Source organism: Lepidochelys olivacea (assembly GCF_965140295.1).
Source record: "Lepidochelys olivacea isolate rLepOli2 genome assembly, chromosome: 7".
Classification (NCBI taxonomy): Eukaryota; Metazoa; Chordata; order Testudines; family Cheloniidae; genus Lepidochelys; species Lepidochelys olivacea.
The window spans coordinates 9678159-9701715 of record NC_140417.1 but is presented as its reverse complement, the minus strand read 5'-3'; the positions used below and the strand labels follow the sequence as shown (position 1 = coordinate 9701715).

Below are 23557 nucleotides of genomic sequence, written 5' to 3'. Positions count from 1 at the left end.
AGAAAGAGGCTGTACTGGTGAACTATATAAAATGTGAGGCAGGGATACCTGGTCAGCAAGAGAATTCAGAAATTCAATAAATTATGCAAAAATCCCTGCCATAACATTGTATGCACGGATACATTTTATGCACGGCTCCGATGCTATGTTTGATATGCTCATTTACAAAAATAAATTGATGAAAGCTGACAAGAAAGGAAAAGAAAAAAAAGAGTGAATGTTGTCATGTTGAAAGAATGCTCGAGGTCAGATGTGACGATGTGGAGATATAAGGACACTGATATAGCCAGGATCCAACAAAGCACTTCAGCATGTCCCGGATTCCAGAAGAAGGATGGACTCAGGTTTGTGCTTGCAAGCTTTCCTGAACTGGGACCCAAGTGCTCCACTATAATCATCAGGCAGTTCCATTGACTTCAGCAGGAGTACGCGCCTGCTTAAAATAAAGCCTGTGCTTAAGTGCTTTGCTGAACTGAGGCCTCTGTGCACATTTCTGGGGTTCCATGGGGTCCTTTTATTGAAATAGTTGCATGTTATAATAAAGTCTATATGCCAGGTTCACTTGAGCATTCAGGTAGATCTGTAAAACCGGGCCAGACCCTCACTCTTCCACCCAGCAAAGCATTCAGCATCATAAGTGGGCCTATTGCCCCAGAGAGGAACCGGGCCTGAAATTGTGAGGTGCTGAGCACTTAAAAATGCGTGCAATGGGAGCAGAAGATGCCCAGCACCTTGCAAAATCAGATTGTGAGCTAGGACTGGAAGATTTGACTCACGGGGATTGTGTGAATATATCTGTGGACACGCCAGAACCTCTCTTTAATGTACAGAATGAGACTGAAATATGTATTCCACGTTTCCATGTCAGCAGAGAAATGAATTTGAATATCCAGTCATTGAAAAGAACATAAGTGCATTTGAGTTCAACATGCAGTGTTTTAAGTACATGCGAGTGCCAGCATGTATGTATCAAGAGCTCCTTACCTGGGTACATTGTTAATAATAAGCCAAGAAAATCATGGACAATATACGCCTGATCCGAACCCCATTGAACGTAATGGAAAAACTCCTGTTGATTTGAGTGGGCTTCCAGTCAGACCATATGTGATTATCAAATATTCATAACTAGTATGTCTAAACCAGGGTTCCTCCGGTATAGCAAAAGCTCTTTTCCTCACTGAGCATTGGCAGCCTTCAATGAACAAAAGTCTCCCTTATTACAATGGGATTCCCACATAGAGAGAGTTTGCAGGTGTGGGACCAAAAAGTCTAGGATGAGTAAGAATTATTAAAATTAAACTCAGTTTTGGTTAATGATAGAAAAAGAAAATCCTCTGAACGGATTTTTCCCTTCCAAGCATCAAAATACCTTTTCTCCATTTTCAGACAACTCACAGCTAACATGAAGTTTTACTATACTCTCTGCAAAAATGTTTTATATGTATATATATTCATTCCTGCAAAATTTCCTGCAAAAAAAGTTACCGGTTGAGCTGAAATTTCTCCTGCTTGTTAAATAAGTGTATTTAACAAGCAGCAGACATTTCAGCCCAACGGGTAATTTTTTGCAGAAAGTTTTAAACACCTGAAAGCTTATAACTTAAGTGCCTCTTTAACCACGGTTATTCTGAATGTGACACTAATATTCCGGCTATATTAATAAAGGGTACCGATATATTTCTCAGCCAGAAAGTATATTGAAACATGACCATTATTTTCTGATTCTGGTGGGCCCCAGGAGCTCCAACCTGTATATAAAAATTAATTCATTGCAGCTAAAAGCCTCTCTGCTTCCTACCTCTATTGTTAACACTAGCTCGGCCTTGCCAGTTCTTGCTACAGCTTTGCTAACTTCATTCAGTCCTCCTGGCCCTGGAAGCTGGTGTAGAGTCACTAGAGCTAGACACTGGATCAGCAACGTTGAGCTGTTGGTACTGGTGTGAGTAAATCCTAGTTCAGAAATAGGATGTTATTTAAGTAATCTGTGGATTGCAATGAGCTAAGAATGGAATCACATTTATTATTAGTAGTAATAAATAATAATAATAAACAGAGCCAGCATACAGAAGTAAATCAAAGAATTTATAGAATCAAAATAAAGATATTTTCAATTGAACTCTGTGATATTTTTCTCCACTTTATGGATTAAAATATTTAACTTGTTTTTCTTAATTTCATGTACATCATATTTTCATTATTACAAATACCAGTTAGTTAAACTTCTGGGTTAAAATTCTGCACTTCTTACTCTGATTGACTTCAGTGGTCTATGGAATTTGACCGCTCCCAATTAATGTAATCCACTTGAGTTTTTGCTCAGTATTAACTTGCACTGAAAATTGTATAATAAAGAGTGTGTGTGAGAGAGAGAAAGAGAAAAAGTGTGTGAGGGGAAAAAAAAAAACTTTGCTTCGTGTTATTAAAAGAACAAAAACAAATAAACAACATAACCCAAAACCCCCTACATCTTTAAGATTTCAAAAATTAGGTAAAATGTAACTTGTAATGAATAGTTTTTGAAAAAATTACACCTAAAAATCCTGTAATTGCCAGAGCTGAATGGTGTCTCAATTACAGCACTACAATACAGCTTTTAAAGTGTCTGTATATTTGTCTGAAGTAAAAGAAAAAAAGAAAAAAAAAAGGAGAAGCATTGTCTATTAAGTGCCAAAAGCCTTTTCTTAAACCACAGAAGGCCTGGACAGAACTAAGGAAATTTTTCATCTGGAAGAGAAATGCGAAAAATTACCCTTCATGTTATTGGAAAACCTATTATCAAATGCTAAAACCTTTTCTCAAATCCCTCAATATACACAGCCATGGAGAACACTTTGGTTATAGTGATTAAACCTTTGTTAAGCAGAAGGCAAAATAAAAAGGGATGCAATCCACCTGCTAATTAGCAACTTTGTTTTCCTAGATTTTCTTAATTTGAGCAGTGAACACTTCTTATAACATTTCATTTTTTCTGTACTTTATAAAATGAGACTACATTGTACTTACGGGGAAATGCAGTTGACTCTTACTCCCCTGTCAATCCATTCAGTTCCTAATGTCTGTGTTAATTTTACGACCCCAGCTTTTGAGGCGTTGTATGCTAACTGCTTCTGCGGGTGAGGCACTAGAATAATTCAGAAATATGAAATATTGATTCTTCACATATTAATATGCACAGGAAGCTAAAAATCACAACATGCACAGATGAACTAGCTGCCCTTTCCCCTGATGTTTGGCAGGTAACATGAAGGAATTCTAATATAGCAAATCCCTACATCTATATTTTTCCTAATATAATATATTCCATCTAATATTTTTGTATTAACAGCTGGAGGATTGAAGAGAAAATGAAGAAACAACAGCAATAAAACAGACTGCAGATTTTAGAACTACAAAAAATAGATATTACAACGATATACTCAAAATATTTGGCTGTATCCCACAAATAGAAACATATGCACAAACACACGTTCAATTTTTATAATACACACATACAAGTAACTGCCTGAAACAAGTTATTCTGCTTAATTTATAACCTCTCTCTATTATCTCATCAGGTGTTTGTGGGGTTGTGAACACGTGTGCCCAAAATTCAGATGATCTACCACTTTCAAAATCTGAAGCCTTTGAAAATGTTTCACAGATGTCACATGTCAGTCATAAAGGAAAATGATCGGCTTGTTAATTACAATGTTCAAGCTTGCTTCTGCTGGATGTTCTGTTAGTTCTACCCCGTCGCTGAGCTCTTCCAGTGTTCCAAGGAAAAACTACTTTAGAGTAGAACCTCAGCTGGTGTAAATTGTCATAATGCCACCAAAATCAGTAGAAGTCAATTCTGCTCTCGCAATTTACACCCGCTAAGGATCTGCTCCTCAAGTATTTTTAGCTACCTGGCTTCCATTCTGACCTATTTAAACAAAGTTGTTAAAAACGCAGTGAAATCTAAACATGTGCAGTTTAATATTAAATATTACTGAGCTGTAATTCTTTTTTTACTGAGGGAAATCAGTACTAAATACCATTAATGAGGTAAAAAAAAAAAACAGTGTCTGGTATTAAAGTGTTTTAAAAGGCAGGTGCACTACTGAATTTTTGTAAGGTATATCAGCATATCAAATTGGTTTTAGTTTCATGTGACTACTGGCAAGCACCATATAATACAGGTAGGAAAATTCAGTAAATAAACAAGGGTTTGAAAATGAGCATTAAAACAGCTTAGCTAGCAATTTTATGTCACCCTTATAAGTACCAGATGGTATTCACCCAACAGTTCTGAAGGAACTCAGATAAACTGCAGAACTACTAAATGGTTTGCAACCTATCACTTAAATCAGCCTCTGTACCAGATGACTAGAGAAAAGCTAATGTAATGCCAATTTTTGAAAATTTTACCAATTTTTACCACTCAAGAAAGAGCTCTTTAAAAAAAGAGCTTTCTTTAAAAAGGCTCCAGAGGTGATTCTGGCAATTACAGGCCAGTAAGCCTAACTTCAGTACCAGGAAAACTTATTGAAACAACAGTAAAGAACAGAATCATCAGACGACAGATGAACACAATATGGTGGAGAACAGTCAACATGGCTTTTGTAAAGGAAAATCATGCCTCACCAATCTATTAGAATTCTTTGAGGGTGCCAACTAGTATGTGGACAAGGGTGAGCCAAAGGATATACTGTACTTGGACTTTCCGAAAGCTTTTGACAAGGTCCCTCACCAAAGGCTCGTAAGCGAAGTAAACAGTCATGGGATAAGAGGGAAAGTCCTCTCATGGATCAGTAACTGATTAAAAGATAGGAAATAAAGAGCAGGAATAAACGGTAAGTTTTCACAGTGAAGAGAGACCCCCAAGGGATCTGTACTGGGACCAGTGCTGTTCAACATGTTCATAAATAATCTGGAAAAAGGGGTAAACAATGAGGTGGCAAGGTTTGCGAATGATACAAAATTACTCAAGATAACTAAGTACAAAGCAGACTGCAAAGGGATCTCACAAAACTGGGGGATGAAAAATGGCAGGTGAAATCCACTGTTTATAAATACAAAATAATGCACACTGGAAAACAATCTCAACTTTACATACAAAATGATGGGGTCTAAATTAGCTGTCACCACTCAAGAAAGAGATCTTGGAGTCATTGTAGATAGTTCTCTCACAACATCTTCTCAATGTGCTGCAGGATTAAAAAAAAAAGCTAACAGAATGTTAGGAACCATTAGGAAAGGGTGAGATAATAAAAATCTCAATGTCATAGAATCATAGAATATCAGGGTTGGAAGGGACCACAGGAGGTCATTTAGTCCAACCCCCTGCTCAAAGCAGGACCAATCCCCAACTAAATCATCCCAGCCAGGGCTCTGTCAAGCCTGACCTTAAAAATATCTAAGGAAGGAGTATACTGTATAAATCCATGGCACGCCTACACCTTGAATACTGTATACAGTTCTGGTTGCTCCATCTCAAAAAAAAGATATATTGGAATTGGAAAAAATATAAAGAAGGTCAACAAAAATTATTAGGGATGTGGAACCATTTCCATAGAAGGAGAGATTAAGAAGACTGGGACTGTTCATCGTAGAAAAGAAATGACTAAGTATGTGATAAAGGTCTATAAAATAATGAACAGTGTGGAGAAAGTGAATAAGGAAGTGTTATTTACCCCTTCACATAACACAAGAACCAGGGGTCACCCAGTGAAATTAATAGGCAGCAGATTTAAAACAAACACAAGGAAGTGCTTCTTCACACAAAACACAGTCAACCTGTGGACATTGTTGCCAGGAGGATGCTGTGAAGGCCAAAAGTATGACTGGCATAAAAAAAAATTAGATAAGTTCATGGAGGATAGGTCCATCAATTTTTATCAGCCAAAATGGTCAGGGATGCAATCCCATGCTCTGGGTGTTCCTAAACCTCTGAATGCCAGAAGCTGGGACTTGACAACAGGGGATGGATCACTCCATAATTGCAGTGTCCTGTTCATTCTCTCTGACACCTCTGGCGTTGGCCACTGTCAGAAGACAGGATACTGGGCTAGATGGACCATTGGGCTGACCCAGAATGGCTGTTTTTATGTTCTCACTTCTCCTATACTCCAGAACTTGCATTTATCCTCTAAACCCACTGTTTATAAATGTTGCAACTTAAATTATAGGAAAAGGCCGGTAAATAAAGAACAATATTGTTGGATTATGCAAAAACACTGAAATGACATAGGCTCCAGTTCTTCAAACACTTCAGCACATTTAAATGTATGCATGTGAGTAGGCCCATTGACTTTAATGTGACTTCTCGTGTACTTAGATTTGAGAACTTGTGTGTGTGTAGGATTGGGAGAGAGCAGGACATAGCTAATAGTTCCTCCTCTTTATGTATGCATTAAAGATTTGAAAGGTCCTTCATTTGTCAGATAATGCATTGTGTAGTTTGAAACCCAAGTCCATTCCATATATTTTTTTTTTCCAAAACAAAATAATTAGGATTTTATTAGAGGAAATATTTCTCCTTTCTCTCTCTCTTTTTTTATTTGGGGTGTGTGTGTGTGTATATATCACATCACAGATGCAGCACTCCATGTGGGCCGTTGAAATGGAGTGGAATATAATTCCTTGATTAATTGCTGTACACCAGCTCCAAGTTATGTACAAATTTAGTAGTTAACCTTGTCACCTCACAAAAGCAGTCATTGCTAAACTTTCCCAGTTTGTCTGTTTGTAACAAACAACTTGGAGTTTCCTAAGAGGATAAGGGCTTTTGCATCTTCCCCCATCAAGGCATTGCAGTTTTCAGTGTGCACAAACTAAAACAGAGATTTGCTGTAAGATGTTGGAATCTGCCTGCTGATTTTGGGACAGAAGCTCATTAGATATTTTCTAGAGTTCCTTCTTCTAAATGCGTCTCTCTTTACAGAAAGGGTTAAGGAAGGCAGTTTAGAAGATGAAATATACACCTCCTGAAACACTTGGCCTCTCTTAATTGAAAGCACTCAAGAGCGAGCCAAAGGGTGTCACAAAGTGGATGGCTTTCACAGCGGTACTGTTTTTGCACTGAAGTACATAGTACCAAATCCTGTTCTCCTTACTTCCGCTGTCATCTTCGGCTGGACCGCTCATGTGTACAAAGACAGAATTTAGCACACACATACACAATCAAAAATTGACTAGAGCATCTTCATAAATGTAAAGATTTATCTTCACCCCAGTGGAGAACACTTTAGAAAAGGTCACTTCTCTTACGGCTCTGTAGGAGTGGGGCTGGGAGAAGGGGGCTAATTTCCCTACTGGTTCACATATTCCCTACTGTTTTGCATACACGGAGTGAGGGAAATGTAAGTAAAAATATACCAACATCGGCTGAGTTATATTTTTAATATCTAATACAATGCGATTGCTTCTTTACTCAGTGATTCGGGGGTTCTACCCTGCCCTTGATACAGGCATGTAACATTAGTGGGGGGTTTATACACTTACATGTTAGAGGATAAACCCTCTTACCACCAAAGATAGTCACTGCAAAAAACAGGGATCTTAGCTACACCTGGATAACTCAGAGTAACTCCATCTGCTCTCTGTTACACTGGCATATATCTGGAATACCTCTGGTGAAGCCACTGGAGATACTCAAAATTTATACAGGCAAAACTGAATGCAGAATCTCAGCTTGATTATATTATTTATTAAACTATTGTAGGGAAGTATATCTGGGAAACCACAGTCAAAATTCTATCCAATAGGATTAACTCCCCTGAGTTTCTCCTCTGCTCATTTTGTTGTATCTACCAAAGAGAACTCAACCTACGAAAAATTATCCAGTATTTCTAGAAACATTCCATACTATGCCAGTTGGCCAACATACTTAAATAACCGAACAACATATTTATTTAACATTCAGCAGATGGACACGATATGAACATCGTGATTTTCAGTTATACTTTTAGAACTATTTGGCGGGGGGAAGGGGTTAATGCCAAGATTCAAACAGGTTCATGAAGTAAACACGTTCCATCTCATCTTAATGACTGGTCTCACTAGGCCCACTTGGATTAACATTCTTTGACATTTAAGTGTACCCCTGCTGCCTTTCCCAAGATATTTTCACTTTAAAAATACTCTTTTATATTTCAGTAAAGATTTCTAATTGTGATTAACATACTTCAGGGCCAGATTGTCAACTGCTGTAAATGGACATACTGCCATTGACCCAACCAAGCTGCGCTGACTTACGTCAACTGAGAATCTGACCCTCAGTTTGCAGTTTCAGTAAGATAATTGTAATTGAAATATTCTCTCTGGAAATATCACTCATTTATTTAAATAAGAGACAGCACTTTTGAACAACAAAAATGAGAGAGAGAGAGAGAGTGGTATTTTAACACTCAGAAGAGCAAATCCTCAGCTGGTGTAAAGCCAAGGATTTACCTCACAGCTGTTGCCTAACATTCTATAGTGTCTATATCTACTATTAAGCCTTGTATTGTTGTTGCTATTATTCTAATATAAATTGTGGTTGCACCTCAGCACCACAGGCATGTACTAGGACCCCATTGTGCTAGGCACTGTATAAAACACATAACACAAGTTTAAAGCTTTGAGTTTGAGCATTGGCCTGCTAAACCCAGGGTTGTGAGTTCAATCCTTGAGGGGGCCATTTAGGGATCTGGGGCAAAAATTGGGGATTGGTCCTGCTTTGAGCAGGGGGTTGGACTAGATGACCTCCTGAGGTCCCTTCCAACCCTGATATTCTATGATTCTAAGTTCCGTTTTTATTTTTGCTTGTGCGATTTGCAATTCTCCATACTTGGGGAAAGGGACTACTCTTATGTTTAACCATAAGTAAAACAACTGGTAATGACACTTATAAAAAGATTAACAACAACTTTATAAATGCATTTTTGAAGAAATATTTAAAGTTACTATGTAATAAACCGAACAGAATGTCATAGAATGTCAGACTGGGCACAGTAAAAAATAAATGTTATTCCCAAGGAAAATAAAAAGACTGAATATTGATGTAACATTCAGCAGATGGAGATGATATTAATATAGGGGTTTTCTGTTGTACTTTTATAGCTACTAGATTTTCTTGTCTAGCTTGGTAACCCAAGGCACCGTTTGATTTTTGGATTTGGACAATACTGCAACAGATGTCCAGACCAATAAAATAAATTCCTAAAGGGCTATGCTTAATTTGTGTAATTGATCAATTTTTGTTACATGGGCTTCAGTTCGCCAGCCTGTAGCTGCTTCCCAGATTAGCTCAGCAGTCGGGATTTCGTTCCATATGTTCCAACAACAGTTTATTGGCCCTTTGATGACACTGCTGATACCGCAGCGTCAGTGGAGACACCTGTTGGCGACATAATGAAATAGAACAACTGGTATTGCAGCTAAGGGAAGAGTGAAAAGCTTTTGGATAGGCTGTAAACACTAGTAAGGCACAGGTTTCAGAGCAGCAGCCGCGTTCGTCTGTATCCGCAAAAAGAAAAGGAGGACTTGGGGCACCTTAGAGACTAACCAATTTATTTGAGCATGAGCTTTCGTGAGCTACAGCTCACTTCATCGGATGCATACCGTGGAAACTGCAGCAGACTTTATATATACACAGAGAATATGAACCAATACCCCCTCCGACCCCACTGTCCTGCTGGTAATAGCTTAAGGCACAGGTTTCAGAAATGTTATACATTGCGCTCAGATGAAGGGAGTTACACCAACACGTTTCTTCCATAATTAATGTGTCAGACTCAAGGAGGGTAACTCCACCTCTTCTATAGAAAAAGTAATATGTGCTCTAAAACATGGAGGACAGATAAATGTTGAAAAATGAGATCATAAAAATTTTGTAGTGCATTTTCCCCTAATACAAAATGTCAGTGATTTACTCCTTCCCAATACAGGTTTAATTGATTCAAATAGCATTGGTAGTAATTAAAATATGGATTCTAAAGCACAACTGTTAGATATCATCACTCACCTATTAAACTTGCCATAGATGCTGTGTTAATTATCTTCCCATATCCTTGCTTCAGCATAATGCGGCCTGCAGCCTATGACAGAAATTAAAGGAAAGACCAGTGACCCCTTTTGTGATTGTGCTAATAATTACATGATAATAAATTAGTCTTCACTTTTCAGAAGAGTTTATGGATTTTTTTTAAAAGTGCACAGTGTAAAAATTTGATATAAAATGGCTGATGCAGAAAAATTTCTATTGTCATTTTAATTCAGCTACTGTGTTGCCAAAATTTTCAAAAGGTGAATAGTAATAATGGATGCCTCTAGTATTGGGAACTCCAACTGATATCCCACAAAAGGGTCTGATTTTCAGGAAGTTTTGAACACCCGGCCTCTGAAAATCAGGTCTCTTTTTAAGGTGTCTCACCAAAAGTTACTAGTTACTTTTGATAATCTTGGCCTAAATGTATACCTGATTCACAGTGTCACAGAATTGAATTTTTATTTTATTTTTTTTTTATAATTTCAACAGATAATACCAATGGTTATTTTTAAGCATTTTTAATTTTTTTTATCTATTTAAATTTTTCACAGTTGAAAAAAATGCTTAAAACCAATGATGGTGTGCAATTTTTATTTAATTAAATTTTCACAGATGTGGGAAATTATGCGGGGGAGTCAGACAATTATTTAATGACAACAGACATGGAAATACAAAAAGTCAAAGCTTGATAACCATTAAAATACAAATTGTCAACATCACATGTCAAAATACAAAAAGTAAATGTCCTTAAACTCTAAATAAGTTCTCAGGCAGCATTCTTCTTACTTTGCCTATCTGTAAATTTCAGTTGTTATGGATGGAAATATTTTTTCATCAGTTTGCATTTGTTTGCTGAAATCGACATTTACTGACAAAAATCTAATGTGGCCAAGCCTACGGATACATAGCCAAACTATTATTAACACCCGCCAATATACGTTCGATTTTATGATGATAATTAGCAACAAGAATATTATTAAACCTCTGGGTAAGTCAAATGCTCAGAAAACAGCTACAGGAAAATAGTACAGATCCTCATACTTACTTGGCAGCACAAAAACAAGCCTCGTAAATTAACGTTAAAAGTTTTGTCCCATTCTTCTAGTGAAGTGTCTTCACTTGCAGAATTCATGTTAATTCCAGCATTGTTACAGGCAATATGAACTGTGCCCCACCTAGCTACAATCGCATCCAGAATCCTTTGCACATCTTCAGGTTTGCTTACATCTGCTGCCAATGCAATGCTTTTTATCCCTAGATTAAAATGAGATTGATAAAACAAATATCGTCATTCACAGAAAACAAGGTATCCTTTCTTGTGTAACTAGTTACTAATTCTTAAAACAAACAACAACAAAACCAGTTTAATCACCACTCCACAGATGACAGCAAATTATGTGCTATTAATGGAAGCATGATGCATTGGGAAATGAATCTTTTTAAAAGTTTTTAAGTTTAACTTTGGTAGACTGCACTTACTGTAGTCTAATACACAATCAACTTATTTAAAATCAGAGTTCTGACTCTCCAGTTGAATGAATCTTTGAATACTACACCATCTTCTGTTCAAAAGTTTAACTGCAGCTTATCAACTAAAGTGATGGTCATTCCAACAATTCTCTGAGTGCTATGGATCATAAAGTGCATCACTTTCAGATGACAGTTATTAGCTCATAAACAAGACAAAACAGAGGAATATTTTATCTGTTGGGCTACAGATGTTTTTACAGTGAACCCCAGATGCCACAGAAATCAAATAAATTTGTCAGCCAAACTGATTCTAAACATCAGGTTTTTAGAGTTTGGAGTGTACATGTTCTTTAATGTGTAATAGTGTATGCAAAAGCCATCCAGAACTATAGCTGTGATTTAAACATGAAAATCTAAATATTCAAAATTATGGCGCTCATAGTAACTAATTCATAGTAACTAATTCATAGTAACTAATTGGCTTCTCAGAATGTTGTTGTCATTTTGACTTTTTTCAACATGTTGGATAATGGGAAAACGTTGATGTGCTATATAATGCTTGCCAAAGCCCCCATAAAACTGATGAAACTTTGCATTGACATTGACAGGTTTTATGACAAATTTTGCTGAAAACTCAAAAATCCAAAAATGCTGACCAGCTCCATCTGTATATCTGCTTTTGCTTCTATGCTAACAGACTTGGTCCATTAGTTGACGAAGTAGAGTCTTATGCTTTTAGGTCCAGAAATCTGCCTTTCAGTCCATGCATATGACTCAACAACCAGGCTATTCATTCTTCGTACACCTTGGTGCCGATGTGCTGTGGTGCCAAAAATATCTCCATCGAGGAGTAGCTGGTGCCCTACACCACTCAGGATTGTCCATTGACCTGTGTTGGTTTGTCTCAAACCTTAATATATATGTAGCAAAATGTAAACATATTCCTGTGTTATCACTAGTCCTGCAATCTGATCTGTGGAGATGGACCTCTGTGCCTGCATGGAGTCTGACTGACTGCAGTGGAAATCCAGCCACATCGATAAGATTGCAGAATCGGGGCCTTATCTTGTATTCATAGGTAGAAAGAAGGTTTTTTTTCCAGAGCTCACCCTATTTTACCCTACACAGAATTTCATCAAGATCATTTTCACCACCTCTTTTTTGCAACATTTCAGCATCCCAACTCCCACCAGCGGTGGTACATTGCTAGAGTTCTTTTTCCCCGCTGCATAAAATAAAAGTGTTTCACAACAAAATGAATAATATTTTTGCTGCAATGTAGTGATTGTGGAGAATATATAATAATAATTACTGTACCTGATCAAAGTCACACTTAAATCAGGAAATTAAATGGCTAACATACGGGTCTGATCTTCCATTGATGCACCCGTGTAACTCCCATTAAAGTTAACAGGACTTGTGCACATGCATCAGTGAGAGAATAGTCCCCCTATAGGATCCAAGCATCACATCAAACAATTAAGAAATTCTGTTTTCCCCAGGTATGTATCCCCAGCTGCCGTTAATGCTAATGGGAGTGATAGGTGAGCATCTAGCGAAGGACTGAAATGTGGTTTCTCATTAAAAATAGCTTACCAAATTTAGCCAGTACTAATCAAATCCATTAAATTGCTCTAGTGCCTGAAAGGGCAAAGAAACTGGACTTTTCCCTCTTAAAATAAGATACTAAAAAGAAAATTAAACAGTTAGAAATATAGTCTTAAAGTGGGAGCCCAGTTCTGAGCCTATAAATCCAAGACAATTCAGAGTTAAAGCTAAAACCGTCTATTTAAGTCCAGATGCAGATGTTTGTTGAGATGAGCAATTTCAGGCCCCTAAGCAGTCCCCATTGATTCTGGTCATTCAACACACATGAAGGCAGTGGGACTTCTCCGATGCACAAAGTTAGTCATGGGAGTGTTTGCAGGATTGGGGGCCTTAAATTGTATGTTATGAGTCAGTTTATTGCAGAATTCTCTCAAAGCCCTAGATATGGCATGTATAATGTCAACAGACTCCAGTCGTCGGTGGGCAGGGTCGAACCTGCGACCACTGGAGCTAAATGCATGAGCCTCTCCTGCATGAGCTAAAAGCCACATGGCTATTAGCCAAGGCTGTAGCAGACTCATCAATCTCTAGCTGGGTTAGATGCCACTAGAGGAGGACAGAGTGCCACACGAAGCAGACATGGGTTACACATGCACTGAACTTGGAACAGTTTTTTCTGCAACAGTGGATTAACTTTGCAGAGTTTATGGAAACAGCTTTCAGGTTAAACCAGCCAAAGAAAGAGCTGCAAAGGAGTGAAGCACTTGATTTAGTTCTCTATGGCAGTGACTGTCTTGTTATGTGTGTGTACAATGCCTAGCACAAGCCAAAGATTGGGATTGCCACGTTTCTATGTCTAAAACTCGTTCTGGGGTGATGGCACCATTAATGAAGTCAGCAAAATGTTCCTTGATACAGAATACACAAACTGCACAAATGTAAAGAACTCTTAGGAGTAGAACCCACATTGAAAGACTCTGAAAAGATCAATCAGGTGATAATTCAGGGCAGTGTTTCTCAACCTTTCAAGTTGGTGACCCTTTAATTTGAAATCAAAAACTGCCATGACTCCCTTACACTTACTATAAAAATAAAAGTGAAAAACGTATTTGTAATAAACCTGTATAATTTACGTGAGAACAGAGCTGGTCAGAACATTGTCAATTAAATGTATTTTCATCTAAATATTGTTTCATCAAAGCCAAAAACGTTTCATGGAGACGTATTGATTTTCATAGGATCATAGAATATCAGGGTTGGAAGGGACCTCAGGAGGTCATCTAGTCCAACCCCCAATTTTGAAGAAGTTTTCAGTGGAAAGGTTACTGGGGTCCAGGATGGACTCTTGGGTCACTTCTGAGAGAGAGAGAGAGAGATTGAAAACCTGACCATTTCAATCCAAAAATGGACATTTGGACACAATTCAGTTTGACCAGAACTTTTTAAAAAACTTGTTTCCGATCTGCAATGGAATGAAAACAATGTCAAAACTTCCAAGTTGTTGCAAAACAGAATTGTCATCCTCCAGCCAGTTCTGTTTGAAAGGTTGATGGTGAATTCTTTACCTTAAAGGGCAAGGATGTGCGGGGAGTGAGAGATGGAGGTTTTTTTCTTTGCTTTAGATAGTAATAAAAAAGGTCACGCCTTACTACCACTCTGATTGCTTTCTGTGAACCCCCTAGGAGACACAAACCCTTGGCTGAGAAACACTGGGCATCAGTTGAGGAAAGAATGAAAAACTCCTCTGCTGAAACTGTCCTACAGAAAATTTAAACTAGGTTTCCAAAAGGAGTCGGTTTGCCGACAGTCAAAGTGTGTCATCTCCAAGAAAGTCTCTTGTTTCCCTCAAATAACCCATTCCCTTCAGAATACCCTGCTCGATACATATAATCTAACCGTGAAAGCATGTCCAAAAGGCTAGTTAACATTCAAGGGGTAGCTATGGTGTTCCAAGATCCTATACCTTTGGCGCACAAGAGCATGAAGCTTTTTCAGGAAGGAAGAACTGGATATCTCAAGGAATTTGTTCTGATCTATAACAATGACCTAGAACTGAACAGCTCTGGATCCCATTACAAAGTCAAAGATCCAATGGTCAGACCCAGTAGTCAAAGCCTTACCATTAGGCTGGTGTTCAATGACCTAGGTAAAATGAGTATCTCATCACTTAGTACTGTTTCTACTGCATAAACCAGCACCTTTTTAAACAGTCTTACCAGAGAGACCAAGGATTGTATAAGCATGGAGTCTAAAACACTCCTCTCTCTGATGGAGATTTGCCCTCAGGAAATGGACTGAGGCACTAAGGCAGGACAGTGGAAGGAGTTTTATGGCCACTGCTTGCACTCTAGCTGTTCTGCAGAAGAACCAAATTTGTGTTGCAACGCTGCAAATGTACTTTTCACAACCAATTTTCATTTTAGAAAATTTCTACTTCAGCTAATACACCACAGAAAAACTGACCTAGGTCCTCCCTGCAGTAGCATACAGTCTATTACAATATCCGTTTACACAAATATTAGAATACAGGCCCAGATGGCAGTATCCCACTTTCCTGAATGAAGCTACATCTTTGATGATATTGAAGAATCCAATGTAGCGGAAGGCTTGGATGTACTTTCACAAGAGGAATTATAAAATGAGTGATACTTCATCTCTTTTCTCATTAAAACTCTATTTCCAATTGTCTATGTTTCCTTTATGAATATAGTTTAGCTTTATCATATTTGCAAACGTCTTTGGAGAGGAATTGAATTTTAGGTCCTATTTTAGTAATAAAAAACACAAAATGTAAGTGGTTTGTAGAAGATTTCACCTATTGTTTGGGATTTTACTTGTGATGTATGTAAGTATTGTGTACCTATATCTGACCTCTATGCTTTTCACTGATGCATGTTTTGAGGAACTATGGCCAATGTTTCCAAAAGTGACAATTGACGATTTTGGGTGGCTCTAAAAAGATCGGCACCCAAAAATTAACAGGCCAGATTTTCAGAATGTGCTGGCTACCCTGGCCACTGAAAATCAGGACCTTTCAATGGGTCCCAAATTGGACACCTAAAATCAGGCAGTCCTGAAAATCTTGTTTTTCAGTATGTTTATGTCTGGCATATCCCTCAAAGTTACATGTAACTAGCTGACCCCCTTAAAAATCTCAGGCATGCTCAGCATTGCTTCTCTTCAGCCCTTTCCCTAGCTCCTCTCCTTGCTTTCTGCCCTGTGAACAAATTATTCCTCAACGACGGCTACTTTTTGATGCAGCGAGTGGAAGTCAAGTCACACAGACAATGCCTGCAGCCTTTTCACAGGCAAAACCCTCATTGAGGCTAATGGGTTCTGAACAATGACTGAAGCCTTTGGCCCACGATTATTAGATATACAGGAGACAGATTCATGCCATAAAAAATATTACCCTATGCACTCATGACGTGTTTGTGGCCGTACGATTGGTTTTGTGTGTGAAAGGAGAAGCTGTAGTTGGGATATGTATTAATGGGCGCATGGGCTGTGTCTGGCTGTTCTTTATTAGCAAGTCTTAAGTGCCTTAGCTGCCACGTGATATAACATAAGGAACAACTCTTTCTGGCTGATTGATGTATATTATATAGCACTTATTAATAAAAGATTGCTATTCTCTGTGCCCGTCAGTCATGGCTCATTGTATGCTGTTTTTCCTTCAGGTACCCTGGATAAAGAGTTTTATACACAGTAATTTGCTTTCCTGGTTGTGCTTACTCTGTGAGGTAACACAAGCAGGCAATGTGACATTGGTTATTGCTTGCTGACACAGTGCTAAGATGCTGTGTGAGGCAATCACCCTCGGCAACTGTGGCATGTGTGCGCTATTTGGAAATTCTTTGCTTTGTTATTTGACTTATTCTGCATCAAAACTCGATGCAAGATATTCTCCAACAAGCCACCAGCTACGCAAGTTTAAAATAACAAAGCACACAGACATTACAGGGATGAGCACTGTAGAAGTGCATGTATGAGGGGAATCAGAGAATTAGTACACTGCTTACCTTTCAGGCTGAGCTCTTCTGCTACCACTTCTGCCTTTGCAAGTACCAGATCAACAATGGCTACCTTAGCACCTGCTTCCCCCAATGCATGAGCAAAGGCTCTTCCTATCCCCTGGCCTCCACCTGTTACATAGGCCACTTTGCCATCCAAACGCAGGCGATCAAGGATGTGACATCTGTTATAGCCCCAAAAGACATCATCTTTCACCAGTTCTTTCTGTAGCAAAACACCACAATGCACTGAGGGTCAAAATTCAGTTATGTTAAACCCATTAGCCCCCCCACACACACAAATTATAGAATCATAGAAAATTAGGGTTGGAAGAGACCTTAGGAGGTCATCTAGTCCAACCCCCTGCTCAAGGCAGGACCAACCCCAACTAAATCATCCCAGCCAGGGCTTTGTCAAGCCGGGCCTTAAAAACCTCTAAGGATGAAGATTCCACCACCTCCCTAGGTAACCCAATCCAGTGCTTCACCACCCTCCTAGTAAAATAGTTTTTTTCCTAATAGCCAACCTAAACGTCCCCCACTGCAACTTGAGACCATTACTCCTTGTTCTGTCATCTGCTACCACTGAGAACAGCCTAGCTCCATCCTCTTTGGAACCCCCCTTCAGTTGAAGGCTGCTATCAAATTCCCCCCTCACTCTTCTCTTCTGCAGACTAAATAAGCCCAGTTCCCTCAGCCTCTCCTCATAAGTCATGTGCCCCAGCACCCTAATCATTTTCGTTGCCCTCCGCTGGTCTCTCCAATTTGTCCACGTCCTTTCTGTAGTGGGGGGCCACAAAACTGGACACAATGTCCAGATGTGTCCTCACCAGTGCCGAATAGAAGGGAAGAATCACTTCCCTCTATCTGCTGGCAATGATCCTACTAATGCAGCCCAATATGCAGTCAGCCTTCTTGGCCACAAGGGCACACTTCTCACGTGTGTTAGGGTGTGGGGTAGAATGTGTCGGGAGCTGTTCCTTCCTGCCCCATTACTTTGGTGCAAAAGGTAGGATTGAAATCACGCTACCCAGGTCAGTGAAGTCCAAATGCCAGCAGAGCTATCAGCTCCAGAGGGGGTATGGAGGGGCAAGGCAATGGGGTAGAATGGCTCTGCTGCTGAAAATTTCACTGGATGCTCTAGTCACATAAGTGTAGCATAGCGCACTTCACAGTGAATTCTCTTGCATGCCCAGGGGTCATTGTGAATGTCAAAGGCATAACACCTCCAAAGGCACAATGTACCTTCAACCCCTCCACTATAGGTATGTCTGTGGCTGGCCTGTGCAAGCTGACTTGGGCTCTTGGGGCTCAGGCTGGGGAGCTGTTTAACTGCAGTGTAGACATTCAGGCTCGGGATGGACCTGCAGGACCTGCAAGGTGGGAGGCTTTAATCCAGCTAACAGTGGGGAAGGGAAACTAGGTGCATATTGCATAAAGTAGACGTAAAGGGGTAAGGTAGGAGGGGGGAAATGGCAGGGTTACTGTAATCAATGATATAAAGAAAACAGCTGGCTGCCCCACGGCACATTATAATTTATGACATGCCTCACTCCGATACTGGTTTCTTTTACGATTCTTACTCTTTAGGCAATTACTGGGGAAAGTGATGCATGCAGGATACATTCTTCAAACGAGATTGTCTCTTTAATGCATAAAGTGAAAACAAAGGGTGACATCCTGCCCCAGTGAAATCAATGTGAATTTTTCCACTGACTTCAGCGAGGCCAGGATTTCACCCATACTGCTTATGGAGAGAAAATACACACCTTTGATTTAATCACCCTATCTGCGTGCGCACGGCTCCTTCGGATGACACTCATTCCGCCTTGCACAGGTAAAATAACCTGGAAAAACACGAGTGTCCAAATCAACACTGAACCATTTCGACTTCAGGGCACACCACATTGGGCCTGAGCCAAAGCCCATTGAACTATGCGGCAAAGTCTCCAAGGACTTCACTGGGTTTGGGCTAGGCCCATGCTGGGTATTATGGTGGTTCTCTCTTTGCATGCTGCTCCCTGCACATGAAAGTCCCTTCCTATCCCAATATGACAGTCCTCCATCTTACCTCATATTCCCATTCAAGACTCACTACTACTTTCACAAATGCTAGATCAATAAAAATGCCATTTTGTCTTCCAGTTTTATAAACAAGACACAGCGTCTGGGACTTCCAGTGCATCTGATTTTGATTGTCGAATGAGATTTTATGTTCTTTGGGACTTGTACCAAGATTACTCTTGGAGCTTAATAATAATAATGAGTGAATATTCTCTGGACAATCTTACCTACTACTGTTTGTGTTCTTCTGTATATAAATTACATTTTATGCTCCACCGCTATGATTTGCAGGCCTGAACTAGTGACCTGGTGCCATTGTCTAGATGGCAACCATACCTTAGTGAAAATGACACAGCATCTTGTAGACCCAACACCACTGGCCAAATACAAGAAAATAAGATGGGCAGGCTAGGTACCAGGGTGACTTAGTGATTAAGAGTAGGTGTCAGGGCCTGGACAGTTAAAGCGTCAAATACCCTCTTCTGCAATTGAAGGCAACTATTTCTGATAACACAATAGAGCATGACGATGCACAGTATGAACCATTTGGATCTAGTAAATCAGACCTAGTGTTCCACTGGGTGAATAACATAATGAACTTTTTGGTTCTCTTGCATACCCTGCTGGAACTGAGCAAAGTACGTTTTATAGCGTGGCCACTACTGTAGGGAATAGACAGCAAGAGTGAGACAGCCTACTTCCAGGACTCTTAAAACACAATATTGCTGAAGCAATTTCATAGATGCTTACAATACCAATATAACCCTTAACTAATTGTACAGCACTAACCTGCTCAACGCGAGGATCTGAATTAATTACATTATTTAATTTTCTGACAGCTAATACATTTTCATCAGATATGTTCTCCAGGTAGACTTGTCCTTTCATGAGAGTATTCTCCACACAGATCACTCCATCCATTCTCAGCAAGTGGTTATCCATGACAAAGTTGTAGTCGTTAACGGCATTTCTTTGAGCAGCATCAATAAAAACTATATCAAAGTGTTCGCCCACAGCCACTAACTCCTGGAGAAAAATAAATGATGTCAAAGGAAAAAAGTACTGTTTCCATGCAGGTGGAGGGTCTTGGAACCAACCTCCATATGAAACACATGAAAAACGCCTAACGGAAAACTCTATTTTAAAGTAATTATCCTAATCAAAAGTCATTTCTGCTGGAAAGCAGCTTTTTGATTTACAGAGAGCAAGGTAGAACTGGTTGAGATGTTTCTGTATACAGGTTGCCTTGGCTATCTACATACTACCGTATCTATCCACACAGATAAGTCAAGCCCTTTAAATTCCTCCTACCAGTGCCTGTGCCCACATCTGTGTGAGCAACTGAACCCACAGTGTTTTAATACCTCATAAAGCACCACATTCCCAACTGTTGATGGATGCTTGTGGTACAAGTCAGAGGAAATACAAATCAAGATCTCTTGCATTGGCTCAGACACACATCTGTACCTCTTCACTGTGGGGTGTGCCTGCATTTATATTCAATACATTTTAAGAAGCTGCATGTAGCAGGCAATATATGATGGAATTTTCACACATGCTCAGAGTTGACTTAACTCTATTGAAGTCAACGGGAGTTTTACTATGGACTTCAATGGCAGCAAAGTTAGGCCAATGCTGAATGTAGCAATACACAACAAAGAAAATGTTTTTGACAAGAATTAAAAAAACCTCATGAAACAAAGGCTCAAAGATAGTGAGGGAGTCTACCACAACACATCCAAGCGCCCAAGTCTACAATTCCTGATTAACATCTGAACAATGCCATTCTCCTGGGTGTGACCCTTGCTCTCTCTTTCTATAATATAGTCATACTTATGCACCCGCTATCTATGTTTTGGTAAATGGACAGGTTAGGACAGAGATGGACAAACTATGGCCCACAGGCCACATCTGGCATGCGAGACCAACCTACCCTGCCCTTGAGCTCCTGGCCGGGGAGGCTAGCTGCCAGCCCCTCCCCCGCAGCCACACCACCACATGGGCAGTGGGGCTGCAAGCTCCTGCTGCTCTGAGCGGCATGGTAAGGGGGTGGTGGCGGCGTGTGGCGGTGAAAAAATTGGTAGGGAGTCCCAGGGGGCAGTTGGATGGGGCAGAGGTTCTGGGGTTGTCAGGGGTTGGGGAACAGGGGGGTTGGATAGGGCGTGGGAGTCCCGGTGAGGGGCAGTCAGGAGACAAGGAGCAGGGGGGTTGGATGGGTCAGGGGTTCTGAGGAGGCAGGAAGTGGGAGGGGGCGGATAGGGGGCAGGGGCCAGGATGTTTGGGGAGGCACCGCCTTCCCTACCTGGCCCTCCATACAGTTTTGCACCCTGATATGGCCCTCAAGCCAAAAAGTTTGCCCACCCCGGGTTAAGAGATTGCTGCTGGGACACCACGTCTTTTGTTAGCAAACTTGGCTTATGTCACTGGCTTGGTGGCTTATGAGATTAGCAGACTCTCTCTAGTCTAGCTCCTGGTGAGTTTGTGGACCTCTCACAGAAATGTCCACCATTAGTGGAACTAATTGGCACCCTTATTGGCATTGTAGCAAATGGGACAAGAAACTGAATGAATTCCTGAAGAATGAATCACCCTGTAGAGACGATATATCCAGAACAGCACTGAGGGCCACGGGTGGGGAAGTTCAGAGAGCTCGCACTGCCGCAGCCTGTTGGATGGATAAACATAAGCCTTCATACTCCAGGGCTGTCAATGCAGCACTTTTCACCAACCCTAAGGACTAGATCACGGCATTCCCACAGGCCCAGAGTAAGGGGATATGTGCATTGTGCTGTCCCAGAAGTAAACCAGGGACCAAATTATGACAGAGAGTCACAATTCAGTCCCTAATGCCTCCTTTGCATGAGCTCAGCTGCAAGGACCGAGGCACGGTAAAGGGGTAGCAGAGTGAAAGCTTCACCCACTCCTGCTTGTGCCTGCCCAGTCCCTGCCCACCTATATGGGAAAGGCTGTAATGGCTGTCAGGAGCTCCTCTCCCTTGCTCGTTATGGCGCATGACAAAGGTAGCCCACATAGGTGAGTTGGGGGCATCTCACACCCCATTAATCTTCTGCACAGTTTGTCCCAGGGGTCATGATTTAAGCCTCTATGCACGTTAAAATATAGTTAGGGAAGTTCCTTTTTTCCTGTGCCAGTGATTATTTTGTACGTGTTTATCATGCACATTCTTATTTGACTCCTCTCTACACTAAGCAGATCTAACCTTTTCAATCTGTCTCCATATGGAAGTATCTCTGGACCACTTCTATTTCTACCCTATATCTTTTTTGAGATGTGTTGACCAGAGCTGAACTCTATATGCAAGGTGAGGGCACACAACTGATTTATACAATAGCACTATAGTACCTTTAACATTATTTTCTATCCTTTTCTTCAGACATCCTACCATTTTATTTTGCTCACCACTGTACACTGAGCCGATGTTTGCACTGAGCTCTCCACAAGTCCCCTGGCTTTTTTCCTGAGTATATTCAGTTATTTCTAGAAAGCAACAATGTGCGAGAGTAGTTAATATTATTTGTTCTAATGTCATCACCCTGCACATGTGAACAATAGATTTCATCTGCCATCATGTTGCTCAGGTACCTAACTCTGGTAGGTCCCCCTGGACTTAGGCACAATCTTCTCTACTCTTGACTAACCTAAATAATTTTGAGTCATCTGCAAAATGTTGCTACCTCACAGTTTACTCTTGTTTCCAGACTATTAATGCACGGTCACCTCACTGTTCAACTTTATCCCACATTGCACACTGACCATTTATTCCTAGCTCTTTGAGTCTTTCTCCTAGACAGATTCTGATCCAGGTCATATCTCTCACCCACGACTCTCAGTTTCTTTTCTAGCATCTCTAATGGTTTTTTGGAATGGGGTAGTAGCCATGCTGCCATGGAGCCTAGAGAAAGTTCAAAGGCGCAGTGTAATGGCCCTTGCCTCTAGTAGCTCCCTGAGAGCTACACAGGTCTTGGGAAATTTTTGGATGTAGGAAGGAACCCTCTCTCACCTCCAAGGGTGAGCAAATCCCACTGCTTCCCACCAGAAGAACTGGGAGGAATTGCCATCTATGATTCTATGAAACACTTGCATGAGAGGAAAGCACTTGCATGAGAAAGTGATCAGGAACAGCCAGCATGGATTCACCAAGGGAAGGTCATGCCTGACTAATCTAATCGCCTTTTATGATGAGATTACTGGTTCTGTGGATGAAGGGAAAGCAGTGGATGTATTGTTTCTTGACTTTAGCAAAGCTTTTGACACGGTCTCCCACAGTATTCTTGTCAGCAAGTTAAGGAAGTATGGGCTGGATGAATGCACTATAAGGTGGGTAGAAAGCTGGCTAGATTGTCGGGCTCAACGGGTAGTGATCAATGGCTCCATGTCTAGTTGGCAGCCGGTATCAAGTGGAGTACCCCAAGGGTCGGTCCTGGGGCCGGTTTTGTTCAATATCTTCATA

General features: G+C 40.3%; 1 protein-coding gene across 1 annotated transcript in view; it reads right to left on the bottom strand.

Annotated features, from left to right (window-relative positions):
* The window catches only part of LOC311524272 (uncharacterized protein), a 51637-nt gene that overhangs the window by 6069 nt on the left and 22011 nt on the right, over positions 1 to 23557 (bottom strand). Inside the window, exons 5-10 of the mRNA XM_084635218.1 lie at positions 19876 to 20112; positions 18792 to 18869; positions 17032 to 17248; positions 11037 to 11245; positions 9968 to 10040; positions 3004 to 3121 (exon numbers count right to left, since the gene is read on the bottom strand). Coding sequence (XP_084491344.1) covers positions 3004 to 3121; positions 9968 to 10040; positions 11037 to 11245; positions 17032 to 17248; positions 18792 to 18869; positions 19876 to 20112 — 932 coding nt within the window. The remainder of the gene's footprint in view (positions 1 to 3003; positions 3122 to 9967; positions 10041 to 11036; positions 11246 to 17031; positions 17249 to 18791; positions 18870 to 19875; positions 20113 to 23557) is intronic.